Source organism: Meleagris gallopavo, chromosome Z (assembly GCF_905368555.1).
Source record: "Meleagris gallopavo chromosome Z, MGAL_WU_HG_1.1, whole genome shotgun sequence".
In the NCBI taxonomy this organism is placed as follows: domain Eukaryota; kingdom Metazoa; phylum Chordata; class Aves; order Galliformes; family Phasianidae; genus Meleagris; species Meleagris gallopavo.
Window position 1 is genome coordinate 49,037,459 of NC_139435.1, and position 22,760 is coordinate 49,060,218.

At 36.0% G+C, this 22,760-nt stretch overlaps 1 protein-coding gene across 1 annotated transcript in view; it reads left to right on the forward strand.

The window, feature by feature from the left end:
• Positions 1-22,760, forward strand: part of ADGRV1 (adhesion G protein-coupled receptor V1) — a 250,291-nt gene that overhangs the window by 149,896 nt on the left and 77,635 nt on the right. The window contains exon 86 of the mRNA XM_085214084.1: positions 20,807-20,923. Coding sequence (XP_085070210.1) covers positions 20,807-20,923 — 117 coding nt within the window. The remainder of the gene's footprint in view (positions 1-20,806; positions 20,924-22,760) is intronic.

The following is a 22,760-nucleotide window of genomic DNA, read 5'->3' on the forward strand; positions in this document are numbered from 1 at the left end:
CTTTCCACTGTAGATAGAATGCTAAATTCTTACAACAGAGCAGACACTTTGTAATTTTCCACGTGCTACTTAGAAGTTTATGTGAGATTTGGAATTAATCACTTATACAATTCCCCCTCATAATGTAGCTTATCTGCTAGTGATTGACCAAACTAAGTATAAACTTCTTTAACTGTTGATGATTCCTTTCTATGAATTAACAATGCCGTTAACCTGCCCTAAAGCAATTAATTATTTTCCTGAAAAATCTCTCCCTTGAGAAAGGGGTTGAAACCATAGAGCCATAAAGGTTTTTCCTATAGTACTCCTTGCAGAACTAGAAACATACCATTATTACATATAAATATCTCTTTTTTTTTCACGGTCTAAATTTACAAAGTGAAGTGAGTTGCTAAACACCTCAGCTATACACTGTTAAACTAAAGCCAGAAGCTTCAATCCTTTTTCCACAGGAAAGAAAACTTTGCTTTTTTGTTAGCAGCTGGATCAGAAATGTACAGTGTCAGTTCCAGTGGTCCCATTTGTAGTTTCCCAATATACAGCAATGGAAAAGGATGCAAATATGGGAGGAGGAAATGATTTTTAAAGAGCATTATTTTGTATTCACAAACAAAATTCTACAAATAGGTTTTTTTGCTGCTTCTTTCTTCTGTGTACACTGGAGTGAAAAAAAAAAAAAAAACTCTATAAAAACAGTAAATTTGTACATGTTTAAGAACTAACCACATCTTCAAGTGAAATTATGAACATACTGCATAGATATGTCCCTAAAGAAATAAAATGCTAACATAAAAATATGTAGAACCATATGAAAACCTAGTTTTCAGGTAACCCTGAAAAGCCATTGGTAAGAAACTCCAAATCCTTTGGTAAGATTGGATTCAGGAGAAGCTCTTTCACTTTTCCCTTCTAAATAAATAAATATATATAAAAATGTATTAGACTGATTGCAGAGACAAAATGGAGTTGTTGAACTCTTCCTATTTAAGACCTAGGTGCAGGCCAGAAAGTGCCAAGGAAATCAGAATGAATGGATGTGATGCTGTCACACCAAAGACCCACCCATTACTTAGACTAGTGAATTCTCATGTGCAGTATAAAGCATTACTTGTGGGAAGGACAGTGCTTAAGGGTGTTGTTGCTTTTGCTCTGTCTTTTGTAAAAGATAGGGGTCTTGTGGGACATATTTTATAGATCTATAAGAAAAAAAAAACCACATTCTAGTTATAGTGTGTTTGTAAATGTATCTTACTTTCTGGCAAACCTTTCTAGAATTCCAGGGGTGTCACGCATAGCTAAATTTGTAGGTGGGCTGCACTCTTGTCTGGCAGTAGTGACAGCATTTTCTATTAGCACTTCCTATTTTAATAGCTATGTTCAGAGCATGTTAGGAAAATATGCCCCCTGCATGGGGGAGAGAGGTTATCTTTGACCATAATCCCAGTGTGTTCATACAGAAAAAGGCACAGTTGTGTGCCATCTGCACATTGTATTTGTAGGAGGGATTACTTTGAAAGGATCACTTAGCCTTTTGTAACTGTATTGCAGTGCGGGTGGATATGTACTATCTATGTAAGATGAGCATTTTCAGCAATAAGATTTCTATGGTCTCATACTCGTTTCTCTCATATCCTATTGGGAGGATATTTTTTCTGGCGCTCAGTCAAGTTTTTCAAGCAACATTCATTTCAGTTTCTTCTATGAGAGAAATGGAAGATACTACCATGGAACATGTCCTTTTTCTAGTGCTGCTTATATACCTAATATATTTGAGATTACACCAGTCCATCATCTATACACTGTACTCTTGAACCTCCTTGTATAGGAATAAATTTCCATCTCTTGCTGACAGCTAAAGGTAGTTTTTTTATCCACAGCACAACCTCATGTGACTTGGTGCCTGGTCTTTTAAGAAGTGTTGTCCCCTAGCAGTCAGCAATCTTCTCACTTTCACCTTCTGCTTGCAAATGTTACCAAAGTCTCTGTAAATTGGCCTTTAATTTTTTCTTGCTTATATTCACAAATTGAAGGAAATTCAGATTAAAAAGGAAAGAGAAGGAACTTCCTTATTAAGAGTAGTAAGTTATTTGAATTGTGGTTTCTCTGACAGATTTATTACAGTGTCTCAAAACTGCCAAACTTGCCTGCAGCTCTGCATCAATTCTCTGTATTGGTGTGGTTTTTGCTTACTTATCTTGCAACATTATTTTGCCAAAGTGCAAAAACTTTGGGAATTAAACCTTAGCTTATCACGCAAGTAATAATAATGTTTTGGGAGGGGAAGAAGGTCTGTTAAGTTTTTTAACTCAGCTCCAATATGGTTTTAAAGTCTCTATTAACTTGCAAACACAGTCTTTCTATTCGCGAATACTTCAAGAGTAAAATCAATTCTGGGCTAATTTAGACTTTAAGGGTCACTGTTACAATTCCAAAATATTAACTCCTTGCATGCACTAAGTTTTGCCGCAGTTTTTAAGGGCTGGACAAAGTGTTTTGTGTGGTTTCCCATGAATAACATGAACTATATGTGTTCTCTGTGTCAGCTGAAGTGTCTCTATAGCCTTTCCTGTTCTTCTGGCTTGTTCTTTAAGTCTAGCTTTTATTTTTCTTCATTCCATTTTCTCCTATTCCTTGCAATTATTTTTTATTAATCATCTTGATCATTAGGCTAGATAGAAGGAAGTGAAAAAGAAGACTGTGGGAAAGGGGAGAAAAAAAAAGAGAAACCAAAGATGTTCATTTTCATGTGAGCTTGCGGGATGACTCATGCCCCACCAATCTGACTGAATTCCTTTGTTTAGGGTCAGTTCAGGCCTAGAGCGAAGAGCTTTTAGAAGAGTGAAAGAAGTGGTAACGTGTTCAGTTTCTCTTGGAGCAGGAAGTCAGAGATTTCACTGTGCAGCAATGTCTTACTGCTAACACATGGTAAAAATATGTTCTCGAAGTTCTCTGGCTTGCTAACCTCTTTGAAGATACTAATTCACAACTCATTATATCAGTCCTGTGTAAAAAACGTAAACTGCCTCCATTTCAAAGGCTTTTCTTTGAAGGCCTAGGAAGAGCTGGCCTTTGAGAGCAAGTAAGTCTAAAAAGTTTTTTTCTTCCTGAAGGTTACAAACAATGACTTTTCCTTTCCTTTCCACTTATTCAGGCATTCTGAAAAGGCTGCATTGTAGACTCTTAACAGTATTTGTTCTGATCCTCTGTAACTTTATTCCCATCTTAAGCCTCTTTCTAAATGCCTCTTCCTCTCTTCCCACCTCCTGTGCCAGCCCTCTCTACCTGCATCCTTCATTCCCGAACTCAAAGCAAAGAGTGGGACTGGATTTATTTGGTGATTGTGTTCTGCTTTGTTGTTTAAATATTAAGGAAGAAGCCACTTTGAATGAAGGAGATTTGCAAAATTGATTCTTGAGTTGAAGAAGTTCTAGGAAACTGAATATAGTATAATGAAATTTTGCAGTTCTCTGGAACAGAGATAGAGATTAGTGAAGTAAAAATGTAAAAAGAAAAAAAAAAAGAACATAGTGAAATTTCTTATAGATTTATTTAAAAAAAACTATTTTCTACATTTTATGATATGACTGATGAATTGCTTACTTCTAAAGGAAATACAGTTTATTGCCCTGTCAAATTGTAGAGTAGGCTGTTGAACATAGTAAACAATTGCGCAGTCTTTGCTAAGCTGCTAATAAATTCTTCAGCATTGTCTTTTGTTTTCACACGATCACTGTCATCAGAACATTACAGAAGTGATTGCCTTTTGCTTCTTATTTAAACATTGATTCCCGAGGGGTGTTTTTTGTTTTTTTTTTTTCAATTTTAGTATTCTACTTTGTGATGAAAGCAGATGTTATTTAATTGTGTTTTGAAAAGATTCAGTGCAAGTTAAGGATTTTGAGATCAGAACAATGCTGTTTACTCATGGATGTGGTTGAAGGGGAATGAGATATGCTGGGTGAAAAGATAAACTTAGGAACTTTGCCAAGTACTTTGTAGACATCTATCTTCTGTGAAAAATAAAAACAGAATAGAAGTTAAAAAATTAGCCAAAGTAGCATTTGGAATGAAGAACAGATCGCCTTAAATGTGCAGTGTCAAAAAAAGTCCTTTTTATTCTTTTTATTCCTGGAAAAACCTCACCATAGGAATTCTAATGATGATACGTAAAAACTGTGGAAAAAAAAAAACAACTAAAGATTAAGTGAATTAACTGAATTTGGGAAACACTTAATGGTTATCTCTCTGTAGATCTCTTTAATTTTGGCAGTGACAGAAGTATGAGAACACACATGATGACGAGGGGATTTCCACTTAATTAGATGACTTTCACTTTCACACTGAAAACAGATATGCCCACTGAGAGGCAGTCTTTACACACACTCCAATTTACACACACAGAAAACTGATGTTTCTTCAAATTTGCCCGTATGAGAGTTTGTTGCTATATTCTGCATGGACTTTCTTTACAGTTTACCTGAGGAGGGGAATGAAGGGGACTCCTACGTCGCATCCTCAAAAATGTTTTGAATCAATGCTCTGTCATGAGCAGTTACATCAAAATCTGCAACATTACAGACAACAACAGAAAAAAGAAGTATTCAGTAAAAATTGTGAGACTCTGTAGAGAAATATGGCTGGAACTTTGAGTTCATGGTTTTTTTGCAATTTTTCTAGATTTAAAAAACAAAAAAAAATCTAGATTTTTTTCTAATTTTTTTAACCTTATGGTTTTACATGTGCTCTTGAATGTGGTAAGACATAGGAAATATGATCCATTTTTTCCACATATTAATTTATGCTTCTTATTAGAAGTGTTTGACATGACTTGGAGTTAAAAGTAGAACTTACGTTTTTCAATTGCATTCCAAATTTCTTTTGAATAAGATTGTCAGCTTGATTTAAATCAAAGTAGCAGGGAAGAATCTCCAGTTAAGAATGTGTGTGTGTGTGTACAAAAGGTGAAGCTTAACATAAGTTGTATACCTATTTTTGTAGCCACTTGCCGTGTAAATTTTCATGGTGTACACTTTCTTTGATTGAATATAATCAAAAAGTACAAATATTCATGTTAATGAGGATATGCTAAATTTCAGTATGATTCATGGAGGAATGCCACTGTAGCTGTAGCTTGCTCTCAAAAACCCTGTGGGATGAGATAATATCTTTTATTACACCAGCCAGCACAGCTGGAGAAACCAGACAAGTCTTATAATATGATTTATTTTTTTTTTCTGATGAAGTACTGAAGAAGGGGTTCTGTTTCTCAGCTTCTGTATTTTATTTTATTTTTTCTAATTATCTAGTTCATAGAAAGGTACTACTCTACCAAATATCCTTACTATGATATAAGTTTTGTTGGATGCCACTGACCCAAAAGGACAGCCTGATATTGCTGGAAAATTTTAGGAGAACTCAACCTGTTTGCTTAATACTTTTCCTTGAACTCCCATCCTACTGGCTGTGCAAAAGATAAAGCGTATCTTTTTTATTCTGAGAGATCTGAGAGAGCAAGGACATGCCTATGTAGTCCTTTTCTGGCAGAAATAAGAACGGACTTCAAATGGCTCAATCTGGATTCAGGCCACAGCTGAACAAAAATTGTTTAGCTGCAGTTGAGTTGCTTTGTGTTCAAACTAATATGGGACTCAGCCTATCCACAAGATTTATCTTCTCAAGGACTACAGATAGCCCAACTGCATAGCTTTTAATCTAGTGCTAGCTCACATTCAGCTGAACATGAAGCATAAGGCAGATGAAATCACATCTTTGTGCTTGCTATAGCAGAAATAATAGCTAATGTTATGCAATACAGGTTAATTGCCAGGCATGGCAAGTCTGCTCTCACTGTGCCAAGAGGCATGTGGACTATTCGTTAGCCTAACTCTTCAAGGAGGGAAGGTGCAGAGGGATAGAGCAGAAAAGGACCTCCACAGGTCTTTAATTTACAGTGGTTAACTAAGCAAATTAAGGTTTGTTTGTTTTTTTCTATAAAATGGCAAAATTCAGTTAAAGTTTTTTCAATTAGAATAATTGACTCTGTGAGCATATTAAGGAGAAGCATAAAAGGAGGCCAAATATGTGGCAGTGTGGTCATGACAGTGAATAAATTAATGTACATAAGCTACTTATGCACTTTTGACCTTCTGATGTTGATTAATTTAACACATGGGAAGGGTCTGAGGAGAGTATTTGCTATTATTAGTATGGTTGAATATAGGAAGCATTTGAAGCGCTTGGACATAGTAAAAACATCCATGTTTCTACAGGCAAAATGTTGAGTCTAAATACAGAAACAATCTCTAAAATGTGATTGGTTTAAGATGTGTGACCGTTTAATACAGACATGCTTTGTGTTTGGTTTGTGTTGCAATAAAAGATAAGGACACGTTCCTAAAACAAGAGGCTACAAAAAAAGTGCCTTTGTTTACTTCTTTAAAGTAAATGTGATGACTAATTGTTTTAGAATTATCAGTTAAGTAAAGAAGGCGTTAGCCATCTTGTATATGCTACTCATACACAATACCATTCTGTTTGGCTTTTTCTCCCTGCATGTTTAAGTGTATGTTCATCAAAGCTGTTTTTCAGAACTGTTTTCTGTCTTGGCTTTGGCTCTTCTGCCTGCAAAATTACCACATATCTGTGAGAAATGCTCATTGTTTGGGATCTGCTGAATGTAAACAGTACTCAGTTTTACAGTCACAGAGCTGCAGAGGAGCTGTAGTCACTTCAGAGGAGGAATGCAAACTGGCCTAGGCATCTGTTAGCTCACAAACAGCTCTTTTTAAATAACTTAGATCTTCAGTTCTTTGACTCTTGTCCTATGAAGGGAAAATTTATTTCTGTCCTGTGAGTGACAGGAAGATCCTCAATGTTGAAAACATCCCAGAAAAAAAAAAAAAAAAAAAAGCACCAGCAAACCAAAGATACTCATACCTCTCACTCTGAATGCTGTACCATTAGTGCTTTCTCATTGCACTGCATTACACAGTATACATCTTGTTCAGTCCTAGCAGATTCCTGCAACATGTTTTCTGTTAGTCAATAGTGGTGTATAGAATGCTCTGGATATCAGATTTACTACCACAGGATTTTTTTATTTTTTAAATCATGCTAGATGTTCGTATAGTAGGGTCACGAGCATTCATTACTGTTGTGAATGGTACAGTAGAGGACACTGTATTTGGGGCTAAAAATTCCCTATCACTGTGACTTTTCTTTGTTGTTTTGATTTCCTATCATGTATGATTTTCATTACCTTTGAATTTTTTCCTGTCTAAAAGTAGTATTTGTGCAAGGAAATGAATTTGTAATGTTTCTGGTTAGTTTTTCTGGTTTTAATTTCATAGAATCACAGAATCACCAAGGTTGGAATAGACCTGCAAGATCATCCACCTACCATGAATATTTCCCTACCATGCGCCTTAGCATAATATCTGAATGGTTCTTGAACACCTCCAGGGTCAGTGATTCCACCCCTACACCCTGGGTGGCCTGTTCCAGGACCTGACTACTCTTTCGAAGAACAAATTTTTCATAATATCCAATCTGAACCTTCCATTATTGCAACTTGAGACCTTTACCTTTTGTCCTATCTCTGGTTATGTGCGAGAAGAGGCTGATCCCCATCACACAACAGCCTCCTTTCAGGTTGTTGTAGAGAGCAAGAAGGTCTGCCGTAAGCCTCCTGTTCTCCAGACTGAACAGCCTCAGTTTCCTCGGTCACTCTTAAGACTTCTGCTCCAGACCCTTCACAGATTCACTGCCCTTCTCTGAGCATGCTCCAGGGCCTCAATGTCTTTCCTGTAGCGAGGAGACCAAAACTGAACACAGTACTCAAGGTGTGGCCTCACCAGAGCAGATTACTGGGGGACAATCACTTCTACATTAACTCCCAGGCCTTCCTCTTCATCGCTTGGACTTAAGGTACACCCACTTTTTAACTGGTCACTTTTATCCGGGAAGTCATCAACTATTTTGCTTTTCCTAGCAGGCCTTTCTTGCACGTGGCCTGTTCCACATCCACGCAGCTGACATAAGCAGTGTGGGAATGAACTAGTCAACAGATTCTCCAGTACTCTCCCATATAAAATTAAGTACTAGTAAGTGAATTTCTGTTCCTGTTTAAGTACTATGGATCTGAGATATGTTGGATACTTTCTTATTTTTTAGTCAGAGTCCAGGGATAAATTCTAAGTACTTTTGGACTAAGGAGTTCCATATAAAGTGATGTATGGAAAGGCAAGCCCAGTGACTTCTCTCAAGTTATCAGTCAATCCTGTGACCATTATCAATTGGTAAAAATTAATCAAAAATTAAAGCTATATAAATAATAAAGGAATGTTGGAAAGAGTCAGCTGGAGAAGTATTTATAAATCAGAGAATTCAAGAACATGGTATACCTTTCTAGTTGCAGCATTTAAAAGTTATTAAAACTTGTTTTCTTCCTGTAGCTTCAAAAAATGAGCAGCACTTAAAGATCAGATGTACCTAGGTACGATGAGTCCAAACCACTTGATAGTGGCTAATGGATGTCTTTGGACAGATAAAATATCTCTTTTCCCCTAATTCCTACACATGGAAACAGGAATATTTATTAAATGTTTCAAATGTTGTGTAATAAAAACAATTGCATCTCAAATTTTGTGCCATTCTTCTACCAAATTGCGTGAATATACCTATGCATTGATGGAAAACATAAAAGGTAAATATAATTTTAAAATGTGGAAAAACTTATAATTTATAATTTATCTTTCTCTGAATAAAGAAAACCATTCTCAATTTAAATTGATCCTGATGTTTCATGAATGTCCATCAGAATTTTGAAGATAGTATGAGTGATAATACATGAAAATATGATCAGAGTGGTGCCCAAAGCAATGAATATGCTTAAATTTCATTCTCAGCATCCTCTGGTACTAGTTTAGCAAAATTATCTTTCATACTGTGAGGAATTAAGACTGGAATGTGGTAAAAGCAGCTGGTTAATGACATCACAGAAGTGTGTGCTCAGATTTTTTATTATTTCGCAGTACATCCTGACCAAGAAACAGGAATTAAACTGTATGAACTTACATAGTCCAGCCTTGTGCATGGCTATCTAGTTTACTAGGTAAAATACAGGTCACATTTAGTTCATTTTCATTTTACACAAAAAACTATATGTACATTAATGCTTAATAGATGTCCCTTTGATAATACTTAAGACATCATTTAAAAATCTTACAGTTGTTTTGATTTTGAGAAATTTTGCTAAGTCTGGATTTTGACTGCTGTCTGCAAGTTCACTTATAAGCAGAGAAGTTAATTTGTGTTCAGCATACTGATATTTACTTGCATATCTTGCAAGTATTGCATATCTTGACATCAGATTCGATTTTGTTTTCAACACAAATGAAGCTGGATTAGGATTAAAATTCATTCACAAAGCTAAACCAGTGAGAAACTCTTAAAACATTATATTCTCCAGCACTTACTAGAACTCCTAGTCACTAAATATCAAGTAAATATCAAGCAAAGTATGCATCAGAGTAAATTATTCAGATTTGTTTCCCATGCAGATACTTTATTCCAGAATAACCAACAATTTATATTAGAAATCATTCTGCATGAAGAAAATCAGGAGAGTTATTTTAGGAATAAGGGACTTTCTCTGCAGCTCATTTTCCCCTGTTGACAGAAACACAGATTGCAGGCTCTCATCAGCTGAGAAAGTTTCTGTGTTTGAATTTGAAAAAGCAGTTAAATCTGCACCTCTGAACAAAGTCCATGACAGCAGGCATCAGCAACGCGATTTTTAAATTCTATAAATACTTGAACCTTACTCTGGAATGCATCTTTACAATATTGTCTTAGTATTAAAAGTTGTACTTGGTACCTAATCTACGTTACTGCTTTAAGGTTAGGCACAGTTCTAGGATCCTTATCTTTTTGGCATACCTTATGCATTTTTCTTGTTTGTCTGTTTTTAATCTAAGCTGCTCCTTAGAGTACTAGTGACGTAATTCCTTCTCTGGCTTGTTTATAGACAAGGTGAGTATGTGCAAAACAGATAAATTACAAGTACTAGGAGATTATTTAGTGCTATTTAGTACTCTTTGTCAGCTGACATCTTTGTGATAGTATTATTATAGTGTCTGAAAAATCCTATCTTCAAATCACTTTAAATCTTTCCTGTTTCTTATAGCCTATGCTATGTAATTCACAATGGTTTTTACGGATTCAATAGTCAACCTCTCAATTAACAAGAAATACAGAGGTTTTATATTCTACTTTCATTGGGGAGGGAAGGCATATACTCTTCTGTTGCAAAGTGTTGTGCACAGAGAAAGCAGACAGGTAAAGATACTTGTACCACAACAGATACTGCCAAAATGATTGTTCTCTAGGTCATATTTGAACCTTTTTTAGGAATCTGGATGAAATGTTGCCATAGAAATTTAAATAATGCAAGTATTTCTTTAGTATCAAGGATTACAAATAGTAGAAACATAGGGAATGAGATACTCTTCAACAAGGGCTAAGAGTGAAATATAGAAAGTAAGATCTTCCATATAGAAAGCATGATCTTCATGGGACTATTGGATGTGCTTTCATGTATTCATTGTAAGAACTGTTCTAAGTGTTAGCTCTTGCTGAAGAGTATTTCATTCATTTAAGTAAACCTTCACGTGTTAAAAACTTGTTACAAAAGCTAAACTGCTTCAATTAAAAATCTTGCTTTCTATACGCAAACCTTTTTTTCACTTAGAGAGCACTCACTCTGTATTGGTGAAAAGCATAACCATTTACCACCAGCTGCTTTATCCTGGAGGTTAGTTTTTTAGCATATCTGCTTTTTGTGCTGCTTATACTGCTACTAGTTCTGTAAACTGTAAATGGTTTAGATTACCCTGAACAGTTTAAGTAGACAGTCTTTGCTTACCCTAGCTCATTTTAGCCGAAGAAAAAAGGAAAAAAAATCTCAAGATGATTTCCGCACCCCTAAATGGAGAAGAATCTGTAGATGGAGGTTTAATACTGAAGAATACTGAAGCTGGAATACACAGTGCCTGTAACTACATCTTAGTTATTCCTTTTTTAAGAAGATATACAGTTATGCTTCCTGGTTGCCTAGTCATATAGAGAAGCATAGAAGAGTTCTGTTACTATGCATAAAATATTAATCAGGTCATTAATCTGTTTGTATCTTGACCCTGATTTATGACGAAGATGCCCTACACTATATTGTCGTTAGCCTAGGAGGGAAATCTGTAGGCTTGCAGGCAGATAGCTGTAGTTTAGTTCAGCCATGGTTATGACTCCGGATAATGACTCTAGAAAAATCTTGAAGATGAAAGAGATACTTACACAAAGCATCAGTAGCTAATAGATGTTTTCCCTTGCATTTATGCTGTTTACCCAACATCATAGGTTTCTAAGCCTGAATAGAGCACTAAATTCAGTTTAGAGCTAATAAAATATTCAACTGTCAAATTTGTGTGCATTTGTTTCACTAATCTGAACTTCAGGAAAAACTATATCCAGAAATGGAGAAAGTGAAAAATCACATTATTAATAGTTTTACCCAATCAGAGTCACAGAATCACAGAATCAGAGAATTGTAGGGGCTGGAAGGGAGCTCTAGAGATCATTGAGTCCAATCCCCCTGCCAAAGCAGACTTCCTAGTCCAGGTTGCACAGATAGGCATTCAGGCGGGTCTTCCAGAGAAGGAAACTTCACAACCTCCATAGGCAGCCTGTTCCAGTGCTCCGTCAACCTTGCTGTGAAGAAGTAAGTTCAGTTTGTGGCCATTTCCTCTTGTCCTATCGCTACACTCCGCTGAAGTCTGGCCTCGTCCCTTTGCCTCCCACATCTTATATATTTACAGACACTGATCATATCCCCTCTGAGACTTGTTTTCTAAAGGCTGAACATACCCAGGTCGCTCAGCCTTTCCTCATAAGAGTGGTGCTCCAGACCCTTTATCATCTTTGCAGCACTCCGCTGTACTCTTTCCAGGAGAGACACATCCTTTAAGTATATAAATCTCACCTGAAAGGCTTCCAGAGACAATTAATTTGCTGTGGCAGATCTACTTGAGGTCTAATCTGAGTTTCTAGACAGAAAACAGCAGGAGGCAAATCCCACCATAGAAAATTCACATCCTCAGAACAGCTTGTTTGGGACCTGCCAAATCAGCATGTTAAGAGTGCCCTGAGCTGTGTCTCGGTACTTACGACTGAAAAAGACAACATATATGCCTTTTATGATTTTAAAAGGAAGCTTTCCTAGGTTGTGCTTGCATGATTAGGGCAGAACTGTTGTACTGCTGAGAATCTTGCAATGAGATTCGGGTGGATCTGGCTCTTGTAACAACACACAAAGAGATGTACATCTTTCAACCAGATCTAAACACGGTACAAAATATAGGCACTTATGCCTGTATTGCCTATGTTCTGATTCTGCATATAAAGCTAAAATGATTATAACCTTCTGAGAGCCTGCTATTCTTTATTTTTTGTTTTTGTATTTAAAAGACAAAAAAAAAAAAAATCTAGAACTTCTCAATGGGTGTCACTCAATGGGTTCTCTGTAACGTACATCAGTAAAGAAACCATATTCCAGCTGACCACACAATTTGGTGCTTTCAAAGGTTGGGAGTTACCTCAGCCTTCTCCTGAGGCTTCCAGCTGCTACCGCAGTTCCTGACCCCCTCCTGTCCTGTATCCGGCACCCTCAGACTGCTGGCCACCAGATTTGGGGAAACAAAAAGTCCTGAGCCAAAGTATGGAAAGGACAGTAAAGAGTGAGCCCAATATGAAACCAACTGGCATTCTGCTCAGATGGGGGAAAGGCATGAGTAACATATGGTTGCTGATGGCTAATCACTTCTTAAAATGGTTGCCAGCTTTTCTGCTGCCTATTACAGTGTAAACATGTCATATATAAAAGTATTGTGGGTCAATGTGTTCTAAATATGCCATCAGTATTGCGAGCTATTTTTAGTTTAGCTTTTCTTACTTCAAGGGGCCAGTTTGCAGTGGTGTGTAATAAACGCACTATGAGCAGATAAGTCATAAAACAAAACTGTCTCTAAAACATACAGTGCAGATTCCCTTTCAGACTTCAGAGTTTCTGTTCATAAAGCACTTATATGTATTAGAATATATGCTCAGGGTAATGATGGAAGCCAAAAGAAATGAAGCTGAATGCACATATTGTTTTTCTGGTGGCAGTTATAAGACACCACTCTCTGAATTACGTTAAATTCTGAAACAATTTAGTGACCAGTGAAATCATGTAGCATATGTGCAAACCCACAGAGGAACTTAACTACTTATTTTTGCGTCATTAAAACAGAGTAAAGATGAGGTGAAATGGTAGTTATTGAACTTTTCTTTTGACCCAGTTAAACACTGTGTTTTGAATCTTCTAAATTACATAATTCTTTTTTTTTTTCTGTGCTCTGAAACATGCTGTGTGTTGTATTGTTACTTTTTCCAGGAAGTCTGAGTTAGAATTGTTGCTAGTAACCATAAATCTCCAGAATTTTTGGTACATCCTTTGTTGGTATTTTTGTCTCAGCACTTAATATCAGAACACAAACACAGAAAGAACACTTGGCTCACATCAGTGTGGTCCTGACCTACCAAGCAGTAACAAAAAGTATGATTCATCTGCACTATTATTAAGTATCCCTGTGCTCCTTGAGGGCACCCCTTTTTTACCCATATAAAGTAAAATCAAAGCAGAAGAGAGCAGTTCAGTGAGGACACAGGAGTTTTAATGTGCTTATTTTCATATGTTATTGTTCACTGCAGTTAAGTCCAATTAAAGGAAAAGCAGAGTAAATTCTGCATGCGATAGTCTTATGAAATTGTGTTGGTAGAAGGACAGATAGCATGAAGCTGGACTCTTTTGTTGTTTCCTTTTTAGTGGAAAAGCATGCAGACAAGTTGTACAACGAAGGAGATAATCTTCCCTTGCCCCAAACAAAGAAACACATTTTGAATTGAAAAAGAATAAATAATAAAATAGACAGTTTCACTGTATGTGAAAAATGAAATGGCTGCTATTAGGATCACTTTCTGTAATACATGCACGATGACATTTATGTCTAGAAGATGATGTCTAAAGCTTTGTGTGTTCGTACTGTGAGACAGGAATCTGCAGAGACGATAAAAGTGCAACATAAGTATACTGACATGTTGTTCATTTGGCAGCTTGGTTTCTCCTGATGGGAATCTTTTTTTTTCTTTCTTTTTTTTTTTTTTCCCATCAGGAAATCTGAGAAGAAATGCAGGGGGCAGGGGGGTGCTTCCTGCTTGGATGAGAAAGTGAAACTGCCTGGAGCTGGCAGATGCAGCCAGACCTAGCTCCAGAGCTTTCTGCGTTCTGCTGTTTGTTGCTTTTTTTCATCTGCTTAGGTTACTCTTCTCCACAGCTTTCTGTTTGAGACCTCACATAGCCCATAGCATTGTGCTACCTATTCAGCACTTCTAATGCAAGAGAAAGTTTTTTACTATCAGATTCATACTCCCTGTATGAAAACGTTTTTAGCAATTCATAACATTTGACAAATGTTGATTATACTTTACTATTTTATTATTTTACTATTACCCTTTACATACTGAAATTGCATAAAGTGCTATGAAGGAGTTCTGTAGCTAGTACCACATAAGCTATACCTAGGTATTCATAAATTACTTACTGAATTATCAGGCAGAAGAATCAGGGCAGCATCTTAAGATGGACTGGTTCATGTTGGTAAATGTATTGTTTGTGGACTTCAGCATAGATTATTTCTGTCCTCTTTATTGGGCACTGCATATTTTCTGACCAGGAATAGATTATACAATATAATTTGTCATAAAAATTAAGGGAAAATTTAAATATAAAAAAGAAGGTATATATTTCCATTAAAGCACTCAGAATTCAATAACTTTACAGCATATCTGTGGAACAATTCTGAAGTGATGGCACACTGCTAACTATCGTAAAGTGCTAACAAGTTTAAAACAATTGGTGGAAGATGCAGTGCAGGCTGAAATGCAGAAGTAAGAGGAAATGCTGATACTTTGAGTGTCTATTTGAAGTTATTGGCCTTTGTCACTCTTGAAATGTTACATGCAGAGAAATATATTTTCAAAACTGCTTTTTTGTAGAGTTTATGAAAATATGCATCACTCAGTTACAAAGGGTACCATTGCAAATGTGTATAGTTCCTCAACACTTGAAAAAAGAATACATATGTGGAATGCTGAAAATATTAAGAAGCATTTAATCAACGTTTAGGTTTATTCAGAGTCCCTCACAACTCCTTCCCATGCATAATTCTGAATTTGCTTATACAATGAATGAATATTATATAATTCTATGAATAATTTGGGCTTTGTACATGTGATAGTTGCCCCCAAACACAATCCCTTCTGGTCTGGCGTATACAGTTTACATTTATAACTTTTATGGTTCAAACTAAAGATAAGATTTTTTTCCATTTATCACATGCTGTATCTTCATTTTAAAGTCCATCATATGCTAGCATTTCAGCACTTAACTACAGTAAGCTGTAATTACTACTCTTTTTTATTCAACTTATTCATTCTTCTTACATATTCTTGTTTCAGCCAACTTCCTTTTTAGCTGGCTGTTGTTTACCTGGTTGGTCTGAGATTGCTCTAGTGTTCACATCTTTCCCTTTTCACTTTCAAACAATACACAAACTCTCGTTTAGATTGATTACTTTATGTGTTAATTGTCTAACAAACAAAATCTAGCACCACTAATTCTGACAAGCTTCAGAAAATTATTTTCCTCATATCATCTATAGTTGACATAAGAGAACATGTCATGTATATTTTTGTGATCACAGTATATGTCAGTAGAGAAATCTTCAGTGAATTTTTTAACAGTTTTTTGGTTATGTAACTAAAGATATAATAACTTAAAATATCTGGTAAAAAATGTGCAGTAAGGAAGAAAAATGTAAATACATTAAGTATGGTTTCACAAAAGCAAAATAAAAATCTTCCCAATTTCAAAGAAGATACTGACTCTGAATATTTATACTGGAAATAAGACAGGGTAGTGAAAAAAGCAAATAATGTGATGTGAAGGCTGTGGTTACTGAGGAAGGAGAAGGACTAAAGGACTGAAGTGCATTACTATGTTGGAACAAAAAAAGTCCCTGTTCCTGATGTCAAAAATGCTGGAATTAGACCCTGGAGGTCTAGCACCAAGTGTTTATAGCAAATCCTCCAAATCAGATTGCTATGGGACTGAAATATAGTAGATTAAAAAGGGAGGAGTAATCTTGACAACTGCAGGTCCATTAATTCAGTCTCAGAAGAACGTGAGACATTAGAAAAAAAATCTATCAAAAGACACAGAGATAAAGGAAGAAAATAAGCCCTCCTCTGTGTTTAAACTGAGATCATGCCAGACTATTCTGATAGTTTTCTTTGATAAGATAAATGCAGTAAAATACTTGATGTGTCACATAATTAGTAAAATAATAATAGGAGAGGATTAGTCCAATGAGATTTAGTTGAATGTAGGAAGAGACAGCAATGGGAAGAAGACAGCTGTGGGAGTAGTGAACAATGAAAAGTATTCCAATGATCCAAGGGCACCGGTCTGCAGAACAAAAAACAATGTGCCCCAGCAAAATGTGCTGACAGCAACAGGTAGAGACGCACTGACACGAAAATGTGGTAGTGGGGTCGAGTACAGAAAGACCTGACTAGCTCTGAAGGCTGAATCATGAAATACGGTTCTATTTGTGAGATTAAAGGGAAAAGGTCATAACTCGTGGGCTGTTAGCAAAATATTTTTCCCTTGACAAGAGGTACTCAGTTGGAAAAGAGAAGTAAAACCGGCTGTACCAGATGACAATGAGATAATAGTGGTACTACCATATATCAGAAGTATTTTCAAGATAAATAGGGAGATAAGAAAACTGCTGGATGAGAATCTTGGAAATAACCAAAGCAGGACTCATATAGAAGAGTGGAAATAAACTGATATGCAGGCTGCAAAGCTTTTCACATGAGGAACAGAACTTATTGCAGTGCAACTGCATGGAGAAGGAAATGCTGTTTAACCTAAGAGTGGCTTCCAGCATAACAAGATATGAACTGACCACAGATGCATGCAGGCTGGAAACCAGATGTCTTAAAAATGAAAGAAAACTACAGAAATGTAGTTTTTAAAATCATTTGGTTTTGCCCTTTTTTAATTTGGTGTTGGTGACTTAGGTTAAGTGCTCAGATGATAATTTCCTTGTATGTAATTGCAGAGTAATTATTTTCATCTTACAGAGGAATTGCAGTATTCTTTTGTTCATTTACTGAGTAAATGACTGTCACATAGGAACCCTGACAAAGATCTTTTTGCTCTTTAACAGAAGTGAATTACTTTTTTTGTTGTTTTTTATGTTTTTCATTTTGTAGTTAACAACATTCTGAGAGTTACGTTATTGCTCAGTGATTTTGAATATGATCCAGAAATATCACATACAAATTAACAAAAATGAGCAGACTGCTACGTCAGCCACTTATTATGCCTACTCAGATCAATTTAGGTCAAAAATGACAAGTAGTAGGAAGAAACATTATGTGGATAATCTCCTTATAGAACCAAATAGCATGACAAAACAATATTTTGCAAAGGAACAATTACAAGTGTATAATCTCTACAAACAGAACTCTGAAGATTTTTATCAGGAGACTTTTTTTTTTTATTGTTGTTTCAAGAGGGAGCAATTTATTCCAGCACATGGTACATCTTTCCCTTGTTAAGTAATAGGTTTGTCACTACAAATGATTGGCCCGCTGCTGTTAAAAATTAAGTGAAATATCTTCTGTTCAAGATACAAATTAACAATCACTATGAGAAAAATATGTAAGGTTTTTTTTGCTTCTTTAACCTCTGTTTGTTTGTTTGTTTGTAGTCTGAAATTCTCTAATGCTATTAATTACAAAGAATTCTTAGTTGAGTAGCTGTTTCACCTGTACTGTTGCCTTATCAACATCGGTTATGCCTATGAGAAGAATACTCATTTTGTAAAACTGGGCACTTAACATTGTTTTGTTAGAAAACTGTTAAGATATCAAGATGCCTCTTCTATGTATATACAAAAAAAGCAAACGAACAAACAAACAAAAAAAACAAATTATTTTTCTTGAAACACAGGAAAAAAAACTTGCAGTGACAGTTTCTTTGCAGATGCAAAAGTCTTTTGGCCAAGAAGATGCCAAAAACATATTCCCACGACTTTCTCGGTCTGCCTTCTCTTTCCATCCCTTCCTTGTGTTCAGTGTGACAATCTGTTCTTGACATAAACACAAACCTTCAGAGAACAAAAGGTGATAAAGCTCCGCCTCCTGTGCATTGTACTCAGTTTGTTGTAAGTACATGCATTTATTCAAATGTTAGGAAAAGTACTATTGGCACTGTTTGAGCTAGCTAGTGATGCACAGGTGCAAAAAATTGTTTTGTATATTCCTAGTGGATGGCACTAGGTGGGTGTTTAACCCACCCCAGACAATGGCACTTGTTTCATCACTAGGCAAACAGTAGTCTGTTTTAAGCTGTTTATTGACCTCCTGACAACCAGCTGGTTATGTTGCAGTTGTTAGACTCCATTTTCTACTGGAGTGCTCCTGAACTCCACATCAAATACTGAAAGTGCATTTGTTTTCTTTAGAACATGAAATCTATCTTACAATTGCTTTTACTGCAGCTGTTGCTTAGTTGTTCATTCATATTCTTCCATTTCTTCCTTCGATATCACTGTCTACGTGAGAGATACTTATCTGCTGTAGTATTTGTCGATATACATAGCCTGTCTTTATAAGGATATTTAGACAGTAAAGATGCTGGGTGTGAGTTACCCAATACCATTTTTGTCCAGGTGTATACCAACTCTTCTGGTACTTCAACTTCTTTCTTCACCCATCTCCTGAAAACTTACACTCACTAACTGTTTTGAAGCAGTCTCCACAGCCTACAAATTAGCCCACAAACTAACTACCAGCAAGTTAATGGGCTGTTTCTCAAAATATCAATATTCTTTGTAATGAAAAGGAAAAATCACCACTTAGTGCAAGCATTCAGTAGGCAAAACAACCATTTCTTTATGTGAACACTGTAAATCTTTAATGAAGTCTGCTTGTTGAATTATTTCCTCTGCTAAAAAAAAGAAAAAAATCACAGAAGACAGAGCTAAACATTTCTGAGATGTGTTTTAGATTTAAATCTAACGCTGACATTGTTTAGCAGAGCTCAGTGTAGTCAGTTGGTGGTGGAGAACCTTTATTCTTTCCACAATGGATTAGCTGCTTATTCCGTTAGCATATTATCCTATGACATTTGGCTTGTCTGTGGAAAATAATTTATATCATTTTGGTGAGTGTTAAATCCTTACCTGTTCTTAGTGAGCAGTAGAAGTGGATCACAAAATCAGAGAATCACAGAATGGCCATGGTTGGAAGGGACCTCAAGGATAATGAATCTCCAACCCCTCTGTCACATGCAGGGCCAACAACCTCCCCATTTAATACCAGGGCCCCATTCAATCTGGCCTTGAACACCTCTAGGGATGGGATATCCACAATCTCTCTGGGCAGCCTGCTCCAGCACCTCACCACTCTCATAGTAAAGAACTTCCCCCTGACATCCAACCTAAATCTTCCCTCCCTCAATTTAAAACCATTTCCCCTTGTCCTGCTGCTATCTACCCTTTCAAAGAGTTGATTCCCCTCCTGTTTACAGGCTCCCTTTAGGTACTGAAAGACTGCAATGAGGTCACCCCGCAGCCTTCTTTTCTCCAGGCTGAACAAGCCCAGCTCCCTCAGCCTATCTTTGTAGGTTTACTTTCTTTTATCCAGTGTTATCATAATATTTGATGGGGTATAAAGTCACTGCATTGTAAGTCAGTAAAATGCTTCTTGTTAGGTTTTTTTTTTTTTCTTTCTATTAAGGGATTGATAAGGAAGCTAATAGAGGTGCTAAAAGTTTCCGTGTGATTTTCTGAGACTGTACAGAAAGCAATGGTGAGATATGAAAGATGCACTATCAAAGCTTCCAGTGAGACAGCTGCCCATATGTTGATGTGTTGACTTTTACTGGACAGCCTGGAAATGAACCTTGTCTGAAAATTACAGCTTGAACAGGTCTTACACATTCTGGATTCAGACTCTGAAAAATCTATGGGTGTTATCTTTTAGTAGTTATGCAGAGTAGGAACAATCAGACCTGGATGGATGTGAATTGAAGGAGATTGGAGCCCTCATGTCCTGCCAACAATAGGCACATTAATAGACAACAAATAATAATAAAAAACCACCAAAACCACAAAATGCAATGAAATTAAAATATCAATAAATTATTTTTCTTACCACTCAATAAAATTTTTGGCCTTACAGAAGTCAGAAGGTAGTGTCTCATTTTACGGAGGAAAATCTCCACCCTCAGTTTGAAAACTGTTATCTAATATTGCATCGTAAATAGGCTGGAGAACAATATTCAACGATAAAAAAGTAAATCTCTATAATTTTTCAGATATGGATGTAATGGATACTAGATTGTCTGCAAGAATTGTAAAGCTAGTTTTGTGGCTGACACTGCTGAAAGATCATTTCTTTTGTATGAATATTAAATGTAAATTTCCAAGGTGTCTCTTTCAGTCTCTGGAACTGTCATTTAGTGTGTTACTTTGAAACTGAAGATAATTTATTTCCTCTCACCTCTCCTAGCAATCCCCATCATTAGTATTAAAATCATTAAGTTTGACTTCAATATATATTTATATTTTCCCTACAGATTTCATTTCTGGCCTCTGCTTACCTAAGCCAACATCTCTCAGAGGAAAGCTGCTCCGCACTTGCATCTGTTACACACTACCTTTATCTCTGCCAGTTCAGCTGGATGCTCATTCAGGTTAGTTTCATAGACCTTTTTCACCCCTTCCCCAAAACCTCTGTAAAATAACTGACACCGAGAGTGTGTTTATGTTTTTTTTGTGTGTGTGTACATATGTTGGTAATCCAGTGCTACTACAGAAACAAAACATTATGTTTTTTATTAAACCTAAAGTGTCAGAAGTCTAGAGGTAAATATTAAAACACTATGAAGAATTTTTCCTCTACTATCTATTACAAGTGCATAAGAGTTTCCACATCTCACTTTGTCCTATGGACATTATTGACTAAAAATGCTGAAGAACTTCTTATTATAGTTATTAGCTTTTCTAAACATGTAATTGGTCTTTTGAGACAGTCTCTTGAAATTAAACTACACTATTTTTTTTGAAGTCAGTAGCATTTTAGTCATTAGATTTGTGAAATATACCTTCATAAATTTGCATTAAAATAAAGACTATATATATTCATAGATACAGAATTTTGATGTATTATACAACTATACATGAGGTAGAAACAAACTGAATTTATGTGACCATGAACAATGAAATGTCATAGAGAAGTATCAGTATTATTTTAGTCAAAGTAGAAATCTGTGAGGTTGTTTGGAAAATATATTCCCATATTCCCTTCTTTTAAAAATGTTTATTTAGCACCAACAACTAAATTATCCCATTTATGTTTCTGTTATTTTGACAGGGTTTTTCCATAGCACACATCATAGCAAACTGTATTATATATGCAGCTACATACATTACCATACCAGATATCCAATAAGCAGATCAAACCAAGCAAGGAATTGCAAATTAAGAGTACATATCTAAATGCAACGTTTTCTTCTAATGGATATTAATGTGGTATCTGACATTTTCCTGGGATTGTTGTCAGGTTGCATACACTGAGGACCCTGACTGCCTGTCTAATAGCTCCACTGTGCAGCTGATCCTCACAAACAGTGGTTTTAAAGGAGATAAACAAATTAGTCTAAAACCAAGTACAGCCTTAATGGAGGAAGAGATGAATGGGTGTTTTAAGACCAGTTTAATGTGATGTATGCATTGTGATATAGTTAGAAGCAGAATGTCTGTCAATTATATTGCTTTTGCTACTGTTCCCAAAAATGCAGCACTGTCCTTCATTTGCTTCATACTGTACAGAGATCTAAACCGATCAGTCTGTAGTGAGGCCTGATATTCTCTTTATTTATTTGTTGTTTTGTTTTTCTGAATACATATAATTAGCCAAAAGAAATATTCTCTCTGGAAGATGTTTCTTTCTGCTCACTCTATCAATACTGAAATTCTTTTTCAGCTCCTGTATATAGGTTGGCTTATGACTTTTTCTTAGACTGACTAACCTAATTTATTTTATTAGTTGTAGACCTTTTTTCTTCCTACTGCTTATTTACTTCATTCCTCAATCACTTCCATTTTCTTGAATGTTTCCTATTTTCTACAAACAAATCAATAATTTCAAATACCAGTTTACTGGGATATTTCCTATTCAGACTGCATTAAGTTGCAAGTTATTCCCTTTTTGAATTTTTACTTCTGCAAGCATTGTTAATAATGACAAAAAATTTGGATGATTGTTAATAGTTGGTGACTTTTACAGCTGTAGTTGAAACCCCTTGTTATTTTTGTTCAAGTCTGAGAATTTATATGTGCCATTTTGTTTGGTGGGGCTTCATGTTGCTATTAATCATGAAGATTTTACATTTGAGGTGACAATAAAGTTTAAGAGGGAAAGCACCCTTTATAGCCTGTTAAGTGATGAGCTGACAAGAGTAGCCAGCAGTAACTTGGTTTGGTAACCTACTTTTCTGGGTGCAGGTCTTCAGCTGTGAATCATTCCTG